This window comes from Gadus macrocephalus, chromosome 22, assembly GCF_031168955.1.
Source record: "Gadus macrocephalus chromosome 22, ASM3116895v1".
Taxonomy (NCBI): domain Eukaryota; kingdom Metazoa; phylum Chordata; class Actinopteri; order Gadiformes; family Gadidae; genus Gadus; species Gadus macrocephalus.
The window spans coordinates 15,741,773-15,761,850 of NC_082403.1; the positions used below are offsets into that span (position 1 = coordinate 15,741,773).

General features: G+C 49.4%; 1 protein-coding gene across 2 annotated transcripts; it reads right to left on the minus strand.

The window, feature by feature from the left end:
* Nucleotides 1–4,361: 4,361 nt before the first annotated feature.
* Nucleotides 4,362–19,847, minus strand: khdrbs1b (KH domain containing, RNA binding, signal transduction associated 1b). Of its 2 annotated transcripts, XR_009523958.1 has the most exons (11): nt 19,292–19,847; nt 17,865–17,989; nt 15,850–15,966; nt 13,736–13,882; nt 10,759–10,892; nt 9,788–10,025; nt 9,025–9,092; nt 8,085–8,143; nt 7,498–7,721; nt 5,118–5,213; nt 4,362–4,721 (listed from the first exon to the last, which is right to left on the minus strand). XR_009523958.1 is itself a non-coding variant. In XM_060043288.1 (9 exons), exons 1-9 carry the CDS (start codon nt 19,383–19,385, stop codon nt 7,615–7,617), a joined length of 1,089 nt encoding a protein of 362 aa, XP_059899271.1. In that variant the 5' UTR covers nt 19,386–19,847; the 3' UTR covers nt 6,277–7,614. The 2 variants fall into 2 exon arrangements, 1 of the variants encoding a protein (XP_059899271.1); XM_060043288.1 differs by lacking the exons at nt 4,362–4,721; nt 5,118–5,213 and having other exon boundaries at nt 6,277–7,721.
* Nucleotides 19,848–20,078: the final 231 nt, after the last annotated feature.

Here is a 20,078-nt window from a genome sequence, read left to right on the forward strand (position 1 = left end):
TGTGTTGGTGTCGCTGGTGGTTGATGTGTTGGTGGTGGTGGTGATGGTGGTGGTAGATGTGTTGGTGGTGGTGGTGGTAGATGTGTTGGTGGTGGTGGTGGTAGATGTGTTGGTGGTGGTGGTGGTGGTAGATGTGTTGCTATTGGTGGTGGTGGTGGTGGTAGATGTGTTGGTGGTGGTGGTGGTGGTGGTATTGGTAGAAGTGGTGGTGGTGGTGGTGGTAGATGTGTTGGTGGTGGTGGTGGTGGTGGGGGTAGATGTGGTGATGGTGGCGGTGGTAGATGTGGTGGTGGTGGTAGATGTGGTGGTAGTGGTGGTGGTGGTGGTGGTGGTAGATGTGTTGTTGGTGGTGGTGGTGGTGGTATTGGTAGATGTGGTGGTGGTGGTGGTGGTAGATGTGTAGTTGGTGGTGGTGGTGGTATTGGTAGATGTGGTGGTGGTGGTGGTGGTTGATGTGTTGTGTGTGTCGGTGGTGGGAGTGGGGGTAGATGTGGTGATGGTGGCGGTGGTAGATGTGGTGGTGGTTGACGTAGGAGTGGTTCTAGAGGCTGTTTGTAGATGTGTCGGTGGTGGACGTTGTCGATGTGTCAGTGGCGTAGGCGGTGGTAGATGTGGTGTTGGTGGTGGTGCTTGATGTGCTGGTGTCGGTGGTGGTGGTGGGGGTAGATGTGGTAGTGGTGGTGGTGGTGGGGGTAGATGTGGTAGTGGTGGTGGTGGTGGTGGGTGGAGCAGGGTTGCCAGTAAGCAACAAGGAGAGAAGCAGCGTCATTCTCTTTGTCTAGGGAGCCAGATGGAGGACAGGGAAGCGGCAGCAGCAGCCAGGAGGAGAGAGCGTCTCTCCGCTGTTCCCTGAACCTTCACGCTACAGAGCCTCTAGATGAGGGGGAAACAGGCACACGTCTCCGTGATCTACACCACCTGTTCAGGCTGAAACGTGCGCACACACACACACGCAGACCGGTATATGTATGCCCACTCCTGCAAGGCATGGATTTCAAAGGGATTAGTGAAAGGTCTGGCTGTCAACAGCCTTCAAGATTGCAAACCGAACCAGGAGACGCCGTTGTTGCTCTTTGAATGGGATCCTAGGAATTGATAAATGTTACTTCGGAAACACGACATGTCTGACATTCTCCAGCATTAGTCTTCCTTCCACTCAGCCCCCCTCAAGGTGCTGAGTCTGGCCTCACAATGCAGGCTTCCAGTGGAGACTATCCATAGCAACCGCTGCCACATGACAAAGCTTGCCTAATTTGTCTGGTGCAGCCCCCACAGAGTCTAGCTCCCACAATGGAGCAGCAAGGCCCCGGCTGATGCCTACACTCTCAAAAAGAACACGCTTCCATTGAAACCTGAAGAGATATTCAGCTTTTGGTCCACTGCCCGTCTGAGATCAGCCGGAGACACATTCAGTGTGAGGAAAAAGGGCTGCCAATGTTTTCATCTGGTCCAGGAATGCGAAGGCTTTGAAGGAACCAGAGAATAACATTCCTCACTAAACACTTGAATTATAGCGCTCCATTGAACTCAATTACAGTCGGTCAAGGCGCATGTTTACATGCAGGCCTTATCTCAACTGCCGTGACACATCACATCATGGTAATTCATTAACTGACATGTTGATAGTTGTACTAATGGCAAGTGGTGAATTGCAGTGGCACAAAGGAAACACAAAGCGTGAGCTGTGTCAGGATTCACTAATCGCTCTCTGATCCCTTTCTCTTCTTCTCTGTGTGTGCTGATATGCAATGAACTGTCAAAGCGAGATTGACATTGGAAGCGTGTGGCTTGTCAAACATTGTGTGAAATATGACTGTTGTTATTAATAACACTATTGACTTAATGCATTTTAAATTGCATATTTGAATGTGTAAATAAACCCATCAAATCTTTTGATCAATCAATCACACAATCAAACTGCGTGTTCAGCTGAAGATCGACCGGATGTTCAGCATAACAACACCAACAGATCAACAACAGAAAAACGGAAACAGGTTCCTAAACTTAGCACCAATCTACGTATTTGTGTTGTTCAAAAGGGCTACGACATATAAAGTGTGTCATATAAAGTGGCCAAAGTTCCTCATGGCCATCATCAGCTGATGCTATTGCATGAAAGAAGAGATCTTTGATATGAGCTGAGCTGTCATTCCATTGGACTTCAAGATGCATGCATCTCCCCACAGACATTTTTGCAGCCATTCAGTTAGGGTTAGCTTGTTGGAGCCCAGGCTCAGCCCAGCTTGTTGAAGCCCATGCTGCTCTTCCTGATGGAAAGACAAAAGGATTCCTCCCCATAGTGGATAATGGGAAAGCGGCTTCACAAGGGGACCTCCGTGCTGCTATAAACAGAGTTAGTGGCCACCAGTGCCTCCATAAACAAGTCAGGTGCTACCTGATAATTCAAGCAGGTCTGCAGAGGGCGCCGTGATTATCCAAGCGTCCGCACCTTCAACACTGTCTTCTTCTTCCAGTGGCGACTATGGAGGGTGAGCCACTGGCGAGTGGGTAAACACAGGTCAGGTGATCGCCAGCGGCTCACCTGACCTTTGCTTCTGGATCGAACCCCCCCGGGGAGCACCATCCAACACCAGCCGTCAGACAGCAGCCTGGTTTACGGCATGTTGGCATGGTGACGCATGCAATCAATTATACCAGCAAATGGATAAGTGCTTTGGTCCCAGGCAGAAGCAGAAAGCTATACTGGCTGGGGAGGGGGGGATAAATCATCCACAAGGACATGGAGGGAAACTTTTATTTATTTGAATCAAGCAACAGCTTATGTGTTTTGCCGGTGGTTATTGTCGCACGCTGGCGCCTGCACGGGATGTTCCTGTGGTGTGTGAACGTGTTCGGTGGTCAAGAGCCATTCCAGCTGTCCATCACACACACACACACGTACTCCCCCTCGCTCACACACATATTCCTTCTCTCACACGCCTTCGCTCTCACACCGGATCCTTCCTTGCACTCACACTCCCTCGTTCTCTTACACACTCTCTGAAGTCCTGCTGCTGCTCATTTCACCCCCCCCCCCCCCCAGCTCCTCTTTCCCACGGACAGCATCCTGTGAATGTTCGGTGCCAATAGAGCGGCACAAAAAGGGAGCGGGAGAGGGGGGCAGCCACCCAGCCGTCCGCCGGAGATGAGCGGCACAGGAGGCATAATAAAGATACAGAAAGGCTTGCTCAAGTGCAACTTTTATTATGCAGAGGAGAACCTTCGTGTGCCGACGGCCATATTCCCCTGACCAACAATTGATCACAAAAAAAATATTCAGTGGGACATTTATGAACTGGGATTATATCGTAAATTACGTCATTTTTATCTTTAATGGTGAAACACCGGCACCATTAAAAAGCAGACCGCTGATGTGTGCTGGAGTAAACCCCCATAAACTATTCATCTGGGCCCACGGCTTCAACCTCGTCTCACTAGGGCCTTTTCAATAGGGTCGATGGAGCCATAAGGTCGACCTCGCAGCCTCCAGGCTGCAGGGGGACAGAGCTGCTGCACCAATGAAGCATCTTTAAAGCACAGCAACCAATCAAAAGACTTGTTCTAATCCTCAACAATAACACATGAATACAGAACGATTGAAGTACACACAGGTGTAATCAGGAGAGGGCTGTGTGTGTGTGTGGCTGACGCATTGCTGACTGTGTCTCTGGGCACCTTCTTGTCTCCAAACTTGGCCCGTTTTGCGTGGCAAGCAAGGCCAGGATACGGCACACAGTGTGAATATTTATAAAGATGGGCGAACATGAGACACAGTTCACTTGGGCTGAATGGAGCACTTATAAGAATACAGCTTCGCTTGCAAAAAAAAGCACTTAGAAAGAAGAAAAAGGAAAACTCTTTTTCCATCTTTTCTAAAGGTTAAGTGAAAATTAAATAACAATTTCACAGCCTGCTGTAAAAGGCATGTTCATTATATGCTAAAATAAGAGCAGAACAATTTGAGTTATCACTTTATAATAAGGTGCCATAATAAATAGCAAACTACTCATTACCTAACCCTTTGTTAATATTTGATAATTGTTACTAAAATATCTATTTGGCTTAAAAGTTTATATATTTTTTTCAGTGACCAGAGTGTCGCTGGTTAGGGTTAGGGTTAGGGCCGTGTGTTATGGTTAGGGCCATGTGTTAGGGTTGGGTTAGGGTTATGCAATTAACTAATATTTAATTAATGATGAAAAAACGATCAACTTGTGCTAAATAGATATTTAAGTAACAATTAACAAATATTAACAAAGGGTTAGGTAATGAGTAGTTTGCTATTTATTATGGCATCTTATTATAAAGTGTTACCCAATTAGATTCATTAACGATGGGGCCAGTAGGGGGTGGGGGTGGGGGGGGAGTGGGTCAAGGGGGGTCCATGAACGTTATTTCCAAACCAAGAAAAATAAAATAAACACGTACTAAAAAAAGTATTAATACATTTTTCGCAAACATAGACGATTGTCTGCTTTGAATCCGGACGCAGCCGTTCTTCCAACAGTCGTGCCATTGTCCCGCTCTGAGAGTCCTTTGCTCCGCTCCAATGGATCCCCACAGCGGAGGCCTTTCCATTGTAGCTACGCGGAGGCCCCTTTGCCCCACCCCTGGGTTCTGAGGGCCCCTGGGTTCTGCGTGGCCCCTCTGCTGACCTCTCGGAACCTCAGTCCGTTCTCTCGTCTCCGCCAGAAGCTTCTCCTGAAGTCATCTTGCAACCTCTGGAGAAAACAGGAAACAAAAAGGCTTATCAAAGTCACACGGCAGAAAGGAAAATGGAGCACAATTCCCTTTTTGCTTCACCTTCAAGTTATGATTGATATCTGTGACGCCGTTGACCTAAACTAAAAGCAGAAACTCATAGGTCCAAGAAAGCCCAAGTACTCCCCGAGTCCCGTGCACAGACTGGAGTCCACATCAAATATATTACTGGATGGCTTCCCTGGTGAATTCCTGGTGTCAAAGCAATATAGCCAACACTGCAGGACTTTGATCAACGTCCTGAGCGCCGCAGTCTCCCCACCACTGGGGCCCAGGTACACGCTGGATACACGATAGACACAGACCAGACAGACGGTACAGACCAGAGGAGTGGGCGTTTTCTAAAGGGCACCTACCTAGGAAACGTCTTCCTGACCCGCGTCTCCTGTCACTATGCAGACCAACCCAGCCTTGGCCGGCGGTGGCTACCATGGCAACCCACGGGCAACGGCCTGGGAAAGGAACACAACAACATATGAACAACAACACTCCGTTGCATTTGGGAACACAAGGGGGGGAGGGACATCCGGGTCATGCATTATCTACAGGTGAGTATGGTACACATGCAACTCCTGTTTGGCATTGGATTTATTTGGATGGCATCGGTATAAGAACTACTTTAATCAAAAAGATCTATGTCTACGAATGACATGGTGCGACCTTTATAGCAACATTGCAGAGTAAAAACTATGCTAACTGTGTTGAACATGTACACTATTTGACCATGTATGGTTATTTAACACTAATATCTTGTTTGGTTAGTAGACAGCTTTATTTTATTACATAAAACTACAATATGATATTTGAACGTTACATTGTCGGGCGTCTTTAATTTACTCTTACTTTAATGTTGATACTTTTGTTATGTTTGTATTGACTATTGTTACAGTTTTAAAGAAAATTGGCACGTATTTATACAAGCAAGTTTATGTCAATGGATGAACACACTAAACAAATGACCATTTAGGGTTAGGGGTTACCTTTAGGGTGGCGTGTTCTAGGTTAAACCATCCTCTCCATTGCATTGCATTAATCCCTACTGAGAGTAGCCATCTCGCCAGCAGCCTTCTAACCATGAACCTAACTGTGGTCGCTCGGTCGCCACTTAGGTTTCCAGGTCGCTTTACCAAGGCAAATTCTGTTATCGCTTATCGACCACATGTGAGGTAGGATTGGAAAAAAGTCTTATACATACCCAGCATTCAATGCTTTAGAACATTCTACACATTAGGAAGCTATCCAGGCTATTATAGAACCTCTGGCTCCTTTTTAAAAAAGTATAGAAAGAGAAGAGAGAGATTAAGTGCGCTTTTAAATCCAGACATCATTTTGAAAGGGTTAAAGTTTACAGACCTCCCAATACATTCATTTAGGTTTGTAAAAAAAAAATACTGTTTCGTTTTTTGGGGAATAAGAAATAAAACAAAATCAAAATAGCTTAATTTGTCTGTTGATGGTTATTTAAAGAAAGGTCAATTTTTTAAGATGACAATAAAACAAAAGAACCAAGTTAAGTTTCATTAAAAAAAAACTAAGCTTTATTGACAAACTGCTGCAAAACATCGTTTGGACAAATTTAGTTACCTATTTAGGCAAGCTTACACATGTAGCATAATGCATTTTGTTTAATGGAGAGGGTACAGATATTACTGGCAAGAACAGTTTGGATGTTTTAAATATGTACAATAGTTTCTTTTAAGCTGCAGGATCCCTTCTCTGCTGAAAGAGAAGACCCATGTGGAGATATTATGTCCCAATGCTCCTTTGTGTTGTTTAAGCATGCAGTTTATAGATCAGAACCACACTGTGAAGACCTGGATTAATATTATCTAACAGAGGGCCTCTAGGCCTTGTTAATTACATCAATAATTATAATTTATACATTTTGTCTTCAGCGGCTTAGAATTTACTTTGAACCACAAGCAAATTAAGGATATCAGGACAATCAATCTCTACAGTGTCAATAAGGGCTATATTTCAAAACTCTACAATGACAAAATATTGCTGCCTGCGTCTAAATGGCCATAATTTTGTTTAAGCTATTTAAAATCAAATGGTAATTATCAAGAATTGATTGAATTGAATTGTATGCCATTAACAGGTCTTATGACTTTAATTTATGATTTTTTGTGTCTACATTACATAATTGAAGTTTAAAGAGGACTTTTATTAGGCTGTATTAAAAACAGAATTTTGAAATGTAGCCTAATGGGAATCTGCAACGCACTGGACAGATTTTTCTTTCTTTCCTTTTTTCCTTTTTTTTTAGAAAACAATTAAATGGTTTCCTTTTTAACAAGTAGATTAGGAACCACTTAAACTTCACTAAAAAAAGATCGACTTCAATACGGTGTTGGAAATAATAAGAATAAAAAGAAACGATCAAGGATGAAATAACAACCCAGCAATGTGTAACTGAGCCAGAGAGAAAGGAGGGAATAAATACAGAGGAACAAAGAAACCAAACGCTGAAAGAAGACGGAGAGGCGCTGAAAGTTCCCTAACCGTCCCGCTCTCAGGACGGGAAGGCTGGGGGGGCGGCAGGTGGGAAGGTACCCTTACAAGGAAGGGGCGGGGGGGGGGGCAGAAAAAAGGGCATTGCTGTCAAACCCCAAAACCAGTTCGTCTTTTTGGCTCGTCTTGTGCGAGGGGATAAATCCAGGGGTAACCGGGGCAGAACGCCAACCAAGGAGAGAAAGAGAGGTCAAAGTAAAGATTTAAAAAGGGAACAATTACTTTTGTCGAAGCTGCTTAAAGGCGACAGCTGCCTCGTGGACAGTCAGGAGGTGAGGTGGCTTATGGGAAAGGGGGAGGGGCAACGCTGTTTACGGTGGGCGGGGCCAGAGTCCGGCCTCAGTACTGTCGGTACGGGTGCTCCCGGTACGGCGCCTTGGCAGCCCTAGGGGGGGGGGGGGCCTTCCCAGGGGCCGCGCGCTGGGTGCCGTTCCAGTCGTCCTGACCTGTGGCCAAACACACACACACACACACACACACACACACGCACACGCACACACACGCACACACACACAAACACACACATACACACACACACACACACACACACACACGCACACAGCACGCACACACACACACACACAAACACACACACACACAGCACGCACACACAAACACACACACACACACACACACACACAGCACGCACAAACACACACATACACGTACACACACACACACAAAGGTCAAAAAGAGGCGCAAGTTCACCATGGGCTCGTAGAGAGATGCAAAGCTCTCAGACAGACAGTTGTTGTTCAAGTATAATTAATAGTAATCAATGGTATTTAATGTCTTTTTCATGCCCTTACCGTAGGACTCATACGTCTCCGTTGTCTCCCCATGTCCGTAGTCGTAATACTCTGGCTCCCTGCCGCACCACAAACAGGGAGGGGAACATGGGATTGGAGTTAAAAAGCAGGAGGGTGGGGGAGGAGAGCTAAGGCCATCCAACCCCGTGTTCTAACACCAACAGAACCCTAACCCTAACCGTAACACCGTGCTCTACTGATCAACAGAACCCTAACCCTAACCGTAACACCGTGCTCTACTGATCAACAGAACCCTAACCCTAACCGTAACCCCGTGCTCTACTGATCAACAGAACCCTAACCCTAACCGTAACCCCGTGCTCTACTGATCAACAGAACCCTAACCCTAACCGTAACCCGTGCTCTACTGATCAACAGAACCCTAACCCTAACCGTAACCCCGTGCTCTACTGATCAACAGAACCCTAACCCTAACCCCGTGCTCTACTGATCAACAGAACCCTAACCCTAACCGTAACCTCGTGCTCTACTGATCAACAGAACCCTAACCCTAACCGTAACCCCGTGCTCTACTGATCAACAGAACCCTAACCCTAACCGTAACCCCGTGCTCTACTGATCAACAGAACCCTAACCCAAACGCTCTCCCGCTCTAACACCAACAGACCGGCGCATCTAACATAGTTAAACATGGGCTGGCAGTAGCTCAGGAGGTCGAGATTGTTGGCCTGTAACCGGAAGGTTGCTAGTCAGTCAGATCCCTGGCTCCTCCTAGCTGAGTGACGAGGTGGCCCTGAGCAATGGTCCAGGTGTGTGAATGTGTGTACCAATGGATGCAAGTGGCTTTGGACAAAAGCATCTGCTAAATGCTAAATACGAAATACATTATCATACTATTAAAATAAGATCAATAAAAAATTGATGCATTTCTGTGTGCCTGCAGGCTCTCTGACCGGGGAGGTGTTTGGGCAGTACTCACGCCTGCGGCTGGCTGTAGTAGCTGTCATACGACTCGTAGGCCGGCTCCGTGTAGCTCTCATCGTAGGCCTAGGGAGGGCAACACACACACACACACACACACACACACACACACACACACACACACACACACACACACACACACACACACACACACACACACACACACACACACACACACACACACACACACACACACACACACACACACACACGCGCACACACACACACACACACACTGTAAAGGTCGCCATGGTAGACCAAAATAGACATGAAACCCTTCCCTTAAGAGGTCGGCCCCCGCTGAGAGGGGCCGCACGGGCCCCCCGTCCACAGCATGCAGGTCTCCTTCCTCCAATCAGAGCGGCTCTTATTGACTGCCTGTTTGTTTGTTTACTCTTTACGTCTTGCTAAACGTCACTGGCCACTTTGCTGGTTGTTCCTTAAGTCACTCGTAGTGTGACCCACGGCAACCAGGACAGAAGCATCGACATTTCATGTTGGATGACCATGACCTGCACTGACCCCACCCTAAGTGGGGTCAGTGTGTGGGGTCACAGGCGGGTCAGTGTGTGGGGTCACAGTGCGGTCACAGTGTGGGGTCACAGTATGGGATCACAGTGTGGGGTCACAGTGTGGGGTCACAGTGTGGGGTCACAGTGGGGTCACAGTGGGGTCACAGTGGGGTCACAGTGGGGTCACAGTGTGGGGTCACAGTGGGGTCACAGTTTGGGGTCACAGCGGGGGGTCACGGCGGTACGTACGTATTCCTCGTAGGCCTCGGCCGTTGCGGGGGCGTGCTGGTGTGGGGGCGGCGGGGCCATCCTCTGCGGGGGCCCGGCCGCGGGGGGTCTGGCCCGGGGCGCGGCCGCCCCCCTGGAGGGCGCCGCCGGGGGCCCGCCTCTGCCCGCTGGAGCTCCCCTGACCGCGGTGCCCCTGGCCGGGCCCCCGCGGGCCACCGGGCCCCTGGTAGCGCCGCCGCGGGGAGGCATGCCCCTCCCCCTAGTGGAGGCAGAGAGGAGGAGGAGTCAAGGGCCCGTTAGGAGGGGTGTAACTCCGCCTCTTCTACACTCAGATACACGCTGTACCATTTACACTATATCCTATATGTACCATACGTCTCACACTGCTGATGTTGTGACCTTGCATCTGGCTTTAGATGGTAAGAACAAGCCGCCATCATACATGCGACTTAGAGGATGAACCATTTGTCTTGCTGGTAGGAGGTGGCCCTCAGTTATCCACTCGTCCTCGCTATCATCAAGAATCGAAAAACGTCGTCCATCAATGCCAACAATAGTTTGGAGGACGAGCTGGTAACCATTCTGGGATCTGCAGAAAAACTCTTCGGCACTTATTGTATGTTGTACGTCCTGGCATTTAAAATAGCACTTAGCATTGTGTAGCCTCTTATCTTAGCTATCTTTGTTGTATACGTGGGATGGGTCAACCTAGCAAGTGATAGTGCTTGGCAATTGGTTCTATGGACATCCTTACTGCACCGACAGCGATACATTGTTCATCTTTCTTCTGACAACTGCACTGCACATGTAAATGTAAATATAAATGTAAATGTAAATGCAGAGCCCTATAGAGCCGGTGGAGACGGGGGTGATGTGGTCACCAGATGGGGGCACCTGGCAGAGCAGCAGACGCTCCTGGGCCATTTAACCTGACCCTGGTTATAGGCCGCGTGCTCTGAGATTAGCTCCGAGCCCCCCCCCCCCCCCCTCACCTGGGTGCTCCGTTGGGGGGGCCACCCCGGCCCCTGAGAGGGGGGCCCCCTCGGCCCCGGGCCCCGTGCTCCTGGCCCCCGTTCAGGTAACCCATCTCCAGGAACTGCTCCTGACAGATATCGTCCATCATGTCCTACAGATACAAGAGAGATTGGATGAGTGTGTGTGTGCGCGCGCGCGTGCGTGCGCGTGTGCGTGTGCGTGTGCGTGTGTGTGTGTGTGTGTGTGTGTGTGTGTGTGTGTGTGTGTGTGTGTGTGTCTGCAGCAGCTTGACAACTCCAGACATAGAGAGTGAGATGTGGAAAATGGATTGTACAATAAATAGCGGAAGGCTAGGAAAAGATAGCAGCTTTTTATGACTTCATAAAATATATAATATAAAAACCCAAAATCCCAATGCTCCCGTATTAAAGCACTGCATAAATATTTAATAAACATCAGTTATAGATCATGTTCTTTAACATTACGATGGGCTGGAACATCATATGACCCCGTCTCCCCTCTCACAGAAACATAACAAAAGCCATGAATCAATGGTATGACGTAAGCCTAACGTTGCCAGAGCAACTCCCAACCTCGTATAGTCTGGAACCAGGAGTCTGAGCAACCGACGCAGACCTGACACTATTGGACAGAACTACAACCAATCAGAGCGACGGAGCAGGTCTCAGCGGCGGCGGCCATCTCGGTTGTCTTTGCCCAAATGCCTTTCCGGCGCTCACATTGGGCACCCCTTCCTCCTCACCCTATTAAACCCGCCCACTGACAAATCAACAGTTCTGATTGGCCCAGCCCGTGTCTGGTCGTCTGGAAACCTGAACGGGAGGGAGCGAAACGCAAATGCAAGAGCAGATTCGTCTTGTTCCCAGGCTGGCATTAAAGACCCACGAAAAACCAGCATCCAAAGCAACGGCCCCCAGCCCATCCAGAGAGTCAGAGGAACAGAGGCCAGTCCATTTCACCCAACGGTAGAGAGGGCGACTACTGCCACCAGCATCATGACCGATTCATCAGCCGCTATAAGTGGCTCCACTAGAAGCAAGCGACCATTTAACATGCTTGTTAGCATCCATCTGGCCCCACCCCCCCCCCCCCCCACCCCCCCCCGGCAGCTAGCATGGCGACAGACGAGCTCAGCGTTTCCCCGAGTTGTGTGCCAGTGCACATCATCTTACTTCCGAAGACACGCAAGACATGAGGAAGCAAACAGTTAAAAGTGCTGAAGGCTGCTTCAACGCAGCAAGAAAATCCAAGCGCTTAACGTGGGCTAGCCCCCAACCGTCCTTCGAATCCCCCCCGCTGTGACATGCCTCGGCTATCCCTCCTCCTCCCCCCGGCGAACCAGGGGGAGGCCATCAAAGATCACCCCCATCTTAAATCTAATCAGCGTGGTCTCCGCACGGCCATCGAGGCGGACGCACGCCCCCCAAATGAATCAATTAGATTAACGGGCCGATTAAAACAGCCCGACCGTTTGGCCGCACCCGTCTAGCGTGGCTGTCTGAGGGTTTATTTTTAAGCGTTGGCCGTCCTTTTGACCCTATGGATGTCAACATCTTGTTAGCGCCCAGCGGGCCGCCGTCCCTCTCCCTCTCTCTGGGGCAGAGAGCGCTGCAGGGAGCCCAGAGCGCCTCAGCATGGAACGCAACGACATGACCGCAGCGGACCGGGCCCGGGGCGGCTGGACGTGATGTGGGCGCTGGTGGGAGACTAGACACGGGGTCTACCCAGAGGACGTGTTGGGCCCTGTTCTCCTACCCCTCCTCTACCTCTTTCTCGTGTGCTGGACAAAGCGCTTCAGCCGATGGACGTGTGGAACCAACCTCGACCTTGTGATCCCTCCCCTCCTCCCCTCCTCCCCATCTCTCCTCCCCTCTTTCCCATCTCTCCTCCCCTCCTCCCCATCTCTCCTCCCCTCCCCTCCTCCCCTCCTCTCCGCCCCTCCTCCCCTCTTTCCCATCTCCCCTCCTCTCCTCTCCTCCCCTCCTCCCCATCTCTCCTCCCCTCCCCTCCTCCCCTCCTCCCCTCCTCTCCGTCCCTCCTCCCCTCTTTCCCATCTCCCCTCCCCTCCTCCCCTCCCCTCCTCCCCTCCTCTCCTCTCCGTCCCTCCTCCCCTCCCCTCCTCCCCTCCTCTCCTCCCCTCCTCCTCATCTCTCTCTCTGGATGACGGTGCGTCTCCCAGGTCTCCACGCTGCAGGTAATGTTTTTAGAGAAACATTCCAGTGACTTCAGTGGACATTACTCACTTTTAATTGGTGGCTGCGTGCTAATGGCGGTCCCTGCAGGGTTTAGATCATCCATCGCTGCACTGTTTCTGGTCCCAGGGCACCAGTGCATTTATAATTTCAGCATGGAGCGCGAGCAGCAGGCTGTGCTGTTATTCAACCACTGCTCTTCCTCCTGCTCCTCTAGGGACTCTCTCTCTCTCTCTCTCTCTCTCTCTCTCTCTCTCTCTCTCCCCCCCTCCCCCTCTCTCTCTGGGGAGGAGGAGGAGGAGGAGGAGGAGAAGAAGAAGAGGCAGAAGCAGCAGTGCATGAGTAGCAGCCCTGGAGAGGCGGACATGGAGTGGAGGAGGAGGAGGCCCCGGTCACTAATCATGACCTAACCTACTGCCATGGATCCAGTTCCCCCACAACTCACTTTGGATTAAAGCTATTGCTAAATGGAAAACTAGTAAATGGAGACGGAGATTTATAATATTTTTCCTCAGTGCTGTTAATCTCCATTTTGGGACTCTGATTCTTCGGTAGCTTCTCAAGAGGGTCAAGGGAAAATACATTTAGTGACGCGCCCTGTCACCAGGCCTGTTGCATCTAGCTCTTGACAATTATTTGTCTGGAATACAAGCAGAGGTTTCTGTGTGTGTGTCTGTCCTGTCTGAACTCCTGGAGCCACATACCACTTGCTCCCCATTGGGCCATGGGACAGTCGGACACCGTGAGTGAGTGTTGCAGACCAGCAGGGTGGCACACTTACAGGGAAGAGGAACTTCTTGACTTCCTCCATGGCGTGGGCCATGCGTAGGTAGGCGTCGGGGACGGGAGCGAAAACCTCGATGAAGACGTGCAGCTCCATGGACAGATGGGCGTACTTCGGCTCCCCACCTTTCCTCATGCCCTCCTCCTGTAACCAGGGGCAACCGCACATTAACCGACGAGCGACCGATCCCAAACCAAAACACACACAATTAAAAAGAACTGGCATGGCATTCAGTACCAGGTTTAGTCAGGGTCATGAGAGCATGTGCGCACATATCCCAGAATGCACCTTGTATTGAAGCCCTCCAGACATACGATCAATTTAAACTGATTCAAATAAGATGTTTCTTTAGACACATAGACATTGTCAACTGACAATGTTGTCAGTTGACAATGTCAGTTGACAGTTGACAATATTGTCAGTTGACAATATTTATAGTATACTGTTATTAGGGCTTTGACTCTGAACATCGTTATTCAAATATAATTCGAATATCAAAAAATAAATCAAAATTCGAACGAATATTAGGCAGCCCTTAATATTCGAACCTGTTATGGGCAGGCCAAGAGGGAGAGACGTTGGAGAACCCGACGCAGTCTATTCATAATTAAGTAATGACCACGGAAGAGGCAGTGAATGAAGTATTGATTAGACAGTGATTTATTAGAAACCTAATAAACCGTTGAAACGCGCAAGACCGGTAACCATAGCAACGCCGGTAAACAAACCTTGCGAAGCCCAATCCAGGTCTTACTGAAGGCATTTAATGGTCAAAGTATTATTAATAAATATTCTAATATTAATATTAATAAACAAACAAACTTCGAATATGATTTTTGGGCAAAAGTCAAAGCCCTAACCGTTATATAGTTCAGCTATAAAAAGCTGGATTATATGAACAGGTAGGATGGCTGTGTGGACACCAGCTGCTCTCAGGGCCCTGCAGAGCTTCAGTGAACCTCAAAGTTTGGATGAAATTGGAAGGCAGGACTGGACCCATTCAATGGAAAACACTAACGCTATTGTCGGTGGTGGATTGAAGAAAAGGAAAACATATCATTTCCGATCGCCAACAAACATGACTCGTATAAATAGGTTTTGAAAAGATCCGGTTAAAACTGTTGGATTTGAGTCCCGTGTACGGAGGATTTGGGCCGCTGTTGCTTTAAGAGTGAGTGAGGCCTCAGAGCCATCCAGATCTTTGACAGAGTAATGCATCCGCTGCAGCGAGCGCACATTGCTAGAGAGGGATGTCAACAGCAGGACGCATTAGGGACGCACTGACCTAAAAAGCCCCGTTCACCAACACATGAGCCCGTCTTTATGGACATTGTGTGCATGCCGTCTCTGGACATGTTGAAGCCTTGAATACGTATTGAAGCCTGTGCGTAGAAAACAGCACTTGGCAATGCAGATGAATGTGATAAACGTGGGGAAACGTTCCGAATGCTTTCTCTCTTTGGAGCTCATTCTGAATGCATTCATTCGACTCACTCAGACCATTGGTTCCCCCGTCTCGGCGTGTCTGATGTCATGACTCGAGAGCAGCTCTGAGTCGCCCTAATGCAGTGTGCTGGCTCTTCATCTGCGTTTCCTTTCGGGGGAGATCCGGTGATTGGCTAACGGTTTTCCTCCCTGCTCCTTACTGAAGCTACGTCCCTGAGCATTATGCTCCAAGGGAGGACACTGCGTCCTCCGGGCATAACATGTGTTCATGACATATCATCCAAACCGGTAGGAAACATGTTAAACACCGGTTCACACCTACAGCAGAGAGCTCTGTTCAGATGTGCTGGTGTTCCTCTGGATGGGTTAGTCGGAGCGTGAGTGCAGCTGCTGCCAGCGCCCCCCCCCCCCCGTCTGCATCCGGGGGGTTCAAAGCCTCAGGTGCACCACCCAGGTGGCGGAGCGGGTGGGGGTGACTAACAGCTATGATGAGCTGCTTTCCTGTGGCAGACTTGTATGTGGAAGGACTTTCACTTCAACCAATGTACGCAAATATGTATTTTCCCCAAAATGGGATGTTTGTCATGATTCTTTGATTTACACTGTGAGACTCCTGATTCATGCCTTAACCAGCAGGGGTAATGGCGGGGGGGGGGCTGGTTTACCTTGGCCTTGTCCCTCATGGAGCCCTTGCCCAGCACGGAGATCTTGGCTCCCGTCTCCTCCTGCAGCCTCTTGATGGTGTTCCCCTGCGGCCCCAGGATCTTCCCCACAAAGTTGAACTGGAGGGCCCCGGCGGAGAGAAAGGACACAGAAGACGTGAGCGCGGCGGCGGACCAACGGACACGTGATCCCCTGCATGAGCGCAGAGGGCCACTTAGCACAGCACCCGCAGCAGGAGGGGGGGGGGGGGGGGCGCCGGTGGATCAGAGCTCCCCCAGGACCAATAAGGAGCGGCGGTGACTCTGTACTGGAGCAGGGCTCCTCAAGTGACGCACGCCCTCTGGGCCCCTGCGGACCACAGCCAGAGGTACAAGGGCCATGGGCCCCGGGCTCCTGGTGGACAGAGAGGTACAGGGGCCAATAGGGGCCCTGGGACGTGTGTCGGGGAGGAGATATGTATCAGGGGATTATATTTTGCAGGGCACTCATGAAGAAGAATTTAAACATGGAGGTTTTCTTGCAATGTGGACTTTGTGTTTGGTGTTTTTAAGATGATCTTTCTTGAATAACGATAATAATAATAATACAAAATAATATGAATACAATACAGACATTGTCCAGCTAACAACATCATACAATATTGTCATCAGAGTTTTTCTGATGATTCCTTCAGAGATCCAACCTCTTATCAAATCTGGCCGATATAAATCGATAAAGCAACCAGGTCTGCTTCTCCAAGACACCTTCAGACGCTGCTCTCACTAAACTGCAGGTAGGAATCGACACGCGCCACATCCATAGACTGGAGGAATGAACGGGGGAAGAATAAATTCCTTTACGCAACGCATTCACAAGCAACACGAACAACGTGTTCAGAAGAACATACATAAAAAAAAAGAGTGACTTGAAGATTAGAAGAGATGGGACAGACAGACAGACAGACAGACAGACAGACAGGCCACGGGGCCGGGTTGGGGAAAGGGACAGAGAAGCGGGGCTGGCCACCTCTTAATGACACCATCGACCGGCCGCTCGCTCGATGGATCTTCTCCTTGTTAGTATCTGAGAGCATGTCTTGCCCTCAATACATTTAGCTATGATTTGTTTTACGCCATATAGGATATCCAATATTCTAAACGTTGATGACAAATCTGCAAGTCCCGTAAAATACTCATTTTTTACTTAAAGTCTGAAACCAGAAAGCCGGCTGAATCAATGAAACCTAAAACGACCACATGAAATAATGATATAATATGCACTAAATGTACTTCTGTCTGGCAATCAATTCTACTGTTATTGAATAATAATATAATATCATAATTTTCTTTATTAAAGAAAAAGGCATGTACCATTTTCTTGTGTGCGTCATAAGACTTTAAGATCCTGATCTCCTTTGAGATATGCGCTGAATCACCTCTGGTTTAGCAGATCCTAATCCAGATGTTCTGTGACACCGGGTTAAACCCCTCTGAAACCAGTCCCATCAGGGAATGTCTAGAGCTTATTCCAGAGACGGTCACAGGACACAATGGTACACAAACACTCGTTACTCAAGTCTAGCAGCGCACACAATAAGATCAATACTGTACTGGCCTATTGATCGCCATTAATCGCTGAAGAAAAGACCCAGGCTTGAGGAAGAGAGCTGAGCTTCTCTCAAACTTACCCAGTACGCCCTGACTAGCAGACCAGCACGTCACACTCCACCACACACACACACACACACACACACACACACACACACACACACACACACACACACACACACACACACACACACACACACACACACACACACACACACACACACACACACACACACACACACACACACACACACACACACCAAGAAACACTGTACGCCCTGAAAGGAACGCACCACAGCAGATTTTAACGCACACACACATTAAACAAATCATTTCAATTCTACTATTTGTGTTTTACAAACGAATGGCTGCGATCTCCCGTAATGGTGGAGGTGGAGGTGGAAGGGTGTGGTTTTTGGGAGGAGGCCTACCTTGGGATACTGCTGGACGGGGATCAGCACTCGCTCCTTGAGTTTGATGTTCTTGGTTGTGAAAAGGTCCAGGTATGCCTCTCCCCCTTCCTTTTTAGGCTCGTCTTTCTGGACTCTGTCAATCTCTACAAGGGATGAATATATATCAATTTAGATACATACGTAGAGGCAGGCCGCTGGTGATTTAAAACGTCCGGTATAATGTATAACAGAGATGTCCTGCTGTACACAGAACAGGTCTTGTGTTTGATCCCCTTTAGTAACCATGCAACAAACTATTCATTCATTATTGACGGGTAAAGTTGGTCATTCTCTCTATACAACTCACAGACTAAGCTGGACTTACTTGAAGAAAAAAGGTCCTTACACTTACAAGTTCCCCAAACGAATGATTGGACACGCTGAGTTCCAATGGGACCCTGCTGTTTCAGATGCCCTGTTATTTTACCCCGTGGTATCATACACTTTTATTTATTTTTGCCTTTAATACGTATTAAAGGCTTCAACATTTCCAGAGACGGCATGCACACAATGTCCATAAAGACGGGCTCATGTGTTGGTGAACAGGGCACACATCTGATCCAGCACACACAGCTACGGGCAGCCCCAGGTCGGGGACCAGAGGACCTGGGTGGTGCTGGTGGTGGTGGGGGGGGGGGGGGGGTACCGGACCAGAGGACCTGGATGGTGGGGGGTTACCGGGGGCCGATATATAAACACTGATCAGGTGTGAACACTGCACGGCGCACCAGCACTGGTGCGGCCCCAGGGTGGACGCCAGTCAGGACGCCTCCTCTCACGGGCGGCTGCAGAGCGGCGGTAGGCTCGCATTAACGCGGCACATGGTACTTTACTAGTGACGGCTGTAGAGCAGCGGGGGCTCGCACTTACACGGCACATGGGACTTTACTAGTGACGGCTGCAGAGCAGCGGGGGGTTGCACTAACACGGCACATGGTACTTTACTACAGTGACGCCCTGCAGTGAGACGGCCGTGACTCGCGCCTGTCCAGGGGTCTGTCCCCCCCTTGACTGTCCTCCTTGCATCGCCATGGGTGCAAGCCGACGGCGCTTTGTAAGAAGACAAATTTCTGTAGGAGAAAATATCCTCCGTTCAGCAAGGCAATTCTACACAATATAACAACTGCTCTTTAGCCCTGTATTGCAGTAAGATGCTGCTCCTTAAGCCTGTATTGCACCTATTCGGACGTGTCGCTCCGTGTGCAGGGCATCCACACACACGGCTCTGCTTGTCAAAGGGCTGATTGTGAGCGGTAGACGGGGCAGTCCTCTTCCCGTCCCCGAATGCACAACAACCCGCACACCGCACTACGTTACACCACCGCCGTTACCTGAACACACATCCCCTTATGGACCATATGAACCTTATGGACCATAGGCTATGTCGTCACATCGGACCACTTTACCTGCGGTTAAAAGTTTCATGGCGTGCGTAAAGGACGCGTCCAGGCTGTCCTTCTCGGCCAGCAGCTCCGGGAGATATTTGCCGTCGTTCTCCATTTTGTAGTTAGAATCAGTTTCTGTCCCGATGTTTCGTGCAAAAACAAAATCTTAAAAACAACAACGAATGTAAATAGAAAAAAGTAGTCCAGTTGCGTTACTAGACAGTGCTTATCCGGCGGGCGGTGTGCGCTTCGCATGCGGGTCCCGAGGGCTGGGAGCGGATCCTCTCCGTGGAGCGACGCGCTGCAAATGGAAGAACGGGAGCAGCGACGGGCGGATCGACTGAGACGCTCTGAGCGAGCGGAAGTGAGCTCAGAAGAGCCTACTTACTGAAGCCGCCTCCTCCTCCGATGGTTCTGATGGGGAAAGTAGAGGTGTGTGTGTGATGAGTGTGTGTTGGTGCTGACTGAGAGGGTAGGAGTGGATGTGTGGTGAGTGTGTGCTGAGAGGGTAGAAGAGGATGTGTGATGAGTGTATTGGTGCTGAGAGGGAAGGAGAGGATGTGTGATGAGTGTGTGTCGGTGCTGAGAGGGGAGGAAAGGATGTGTGTGTTGGTGCACTGCTGATGGTGTGTGTGCTGAGTGTCTGTTGGTGCTGACGGTGTGTGTGATGATGAGTGTGTTGGTGCTGAAGAGAGGATCCAGGAGTCCAGAGACCTCTTCGCATCGTACAAGTTTCAGCTGTCTTTGAACATTCTAGCCACGACGTGGGCCTCCAACCGGACCTCCCTTTTTATTCATTTAATTTATT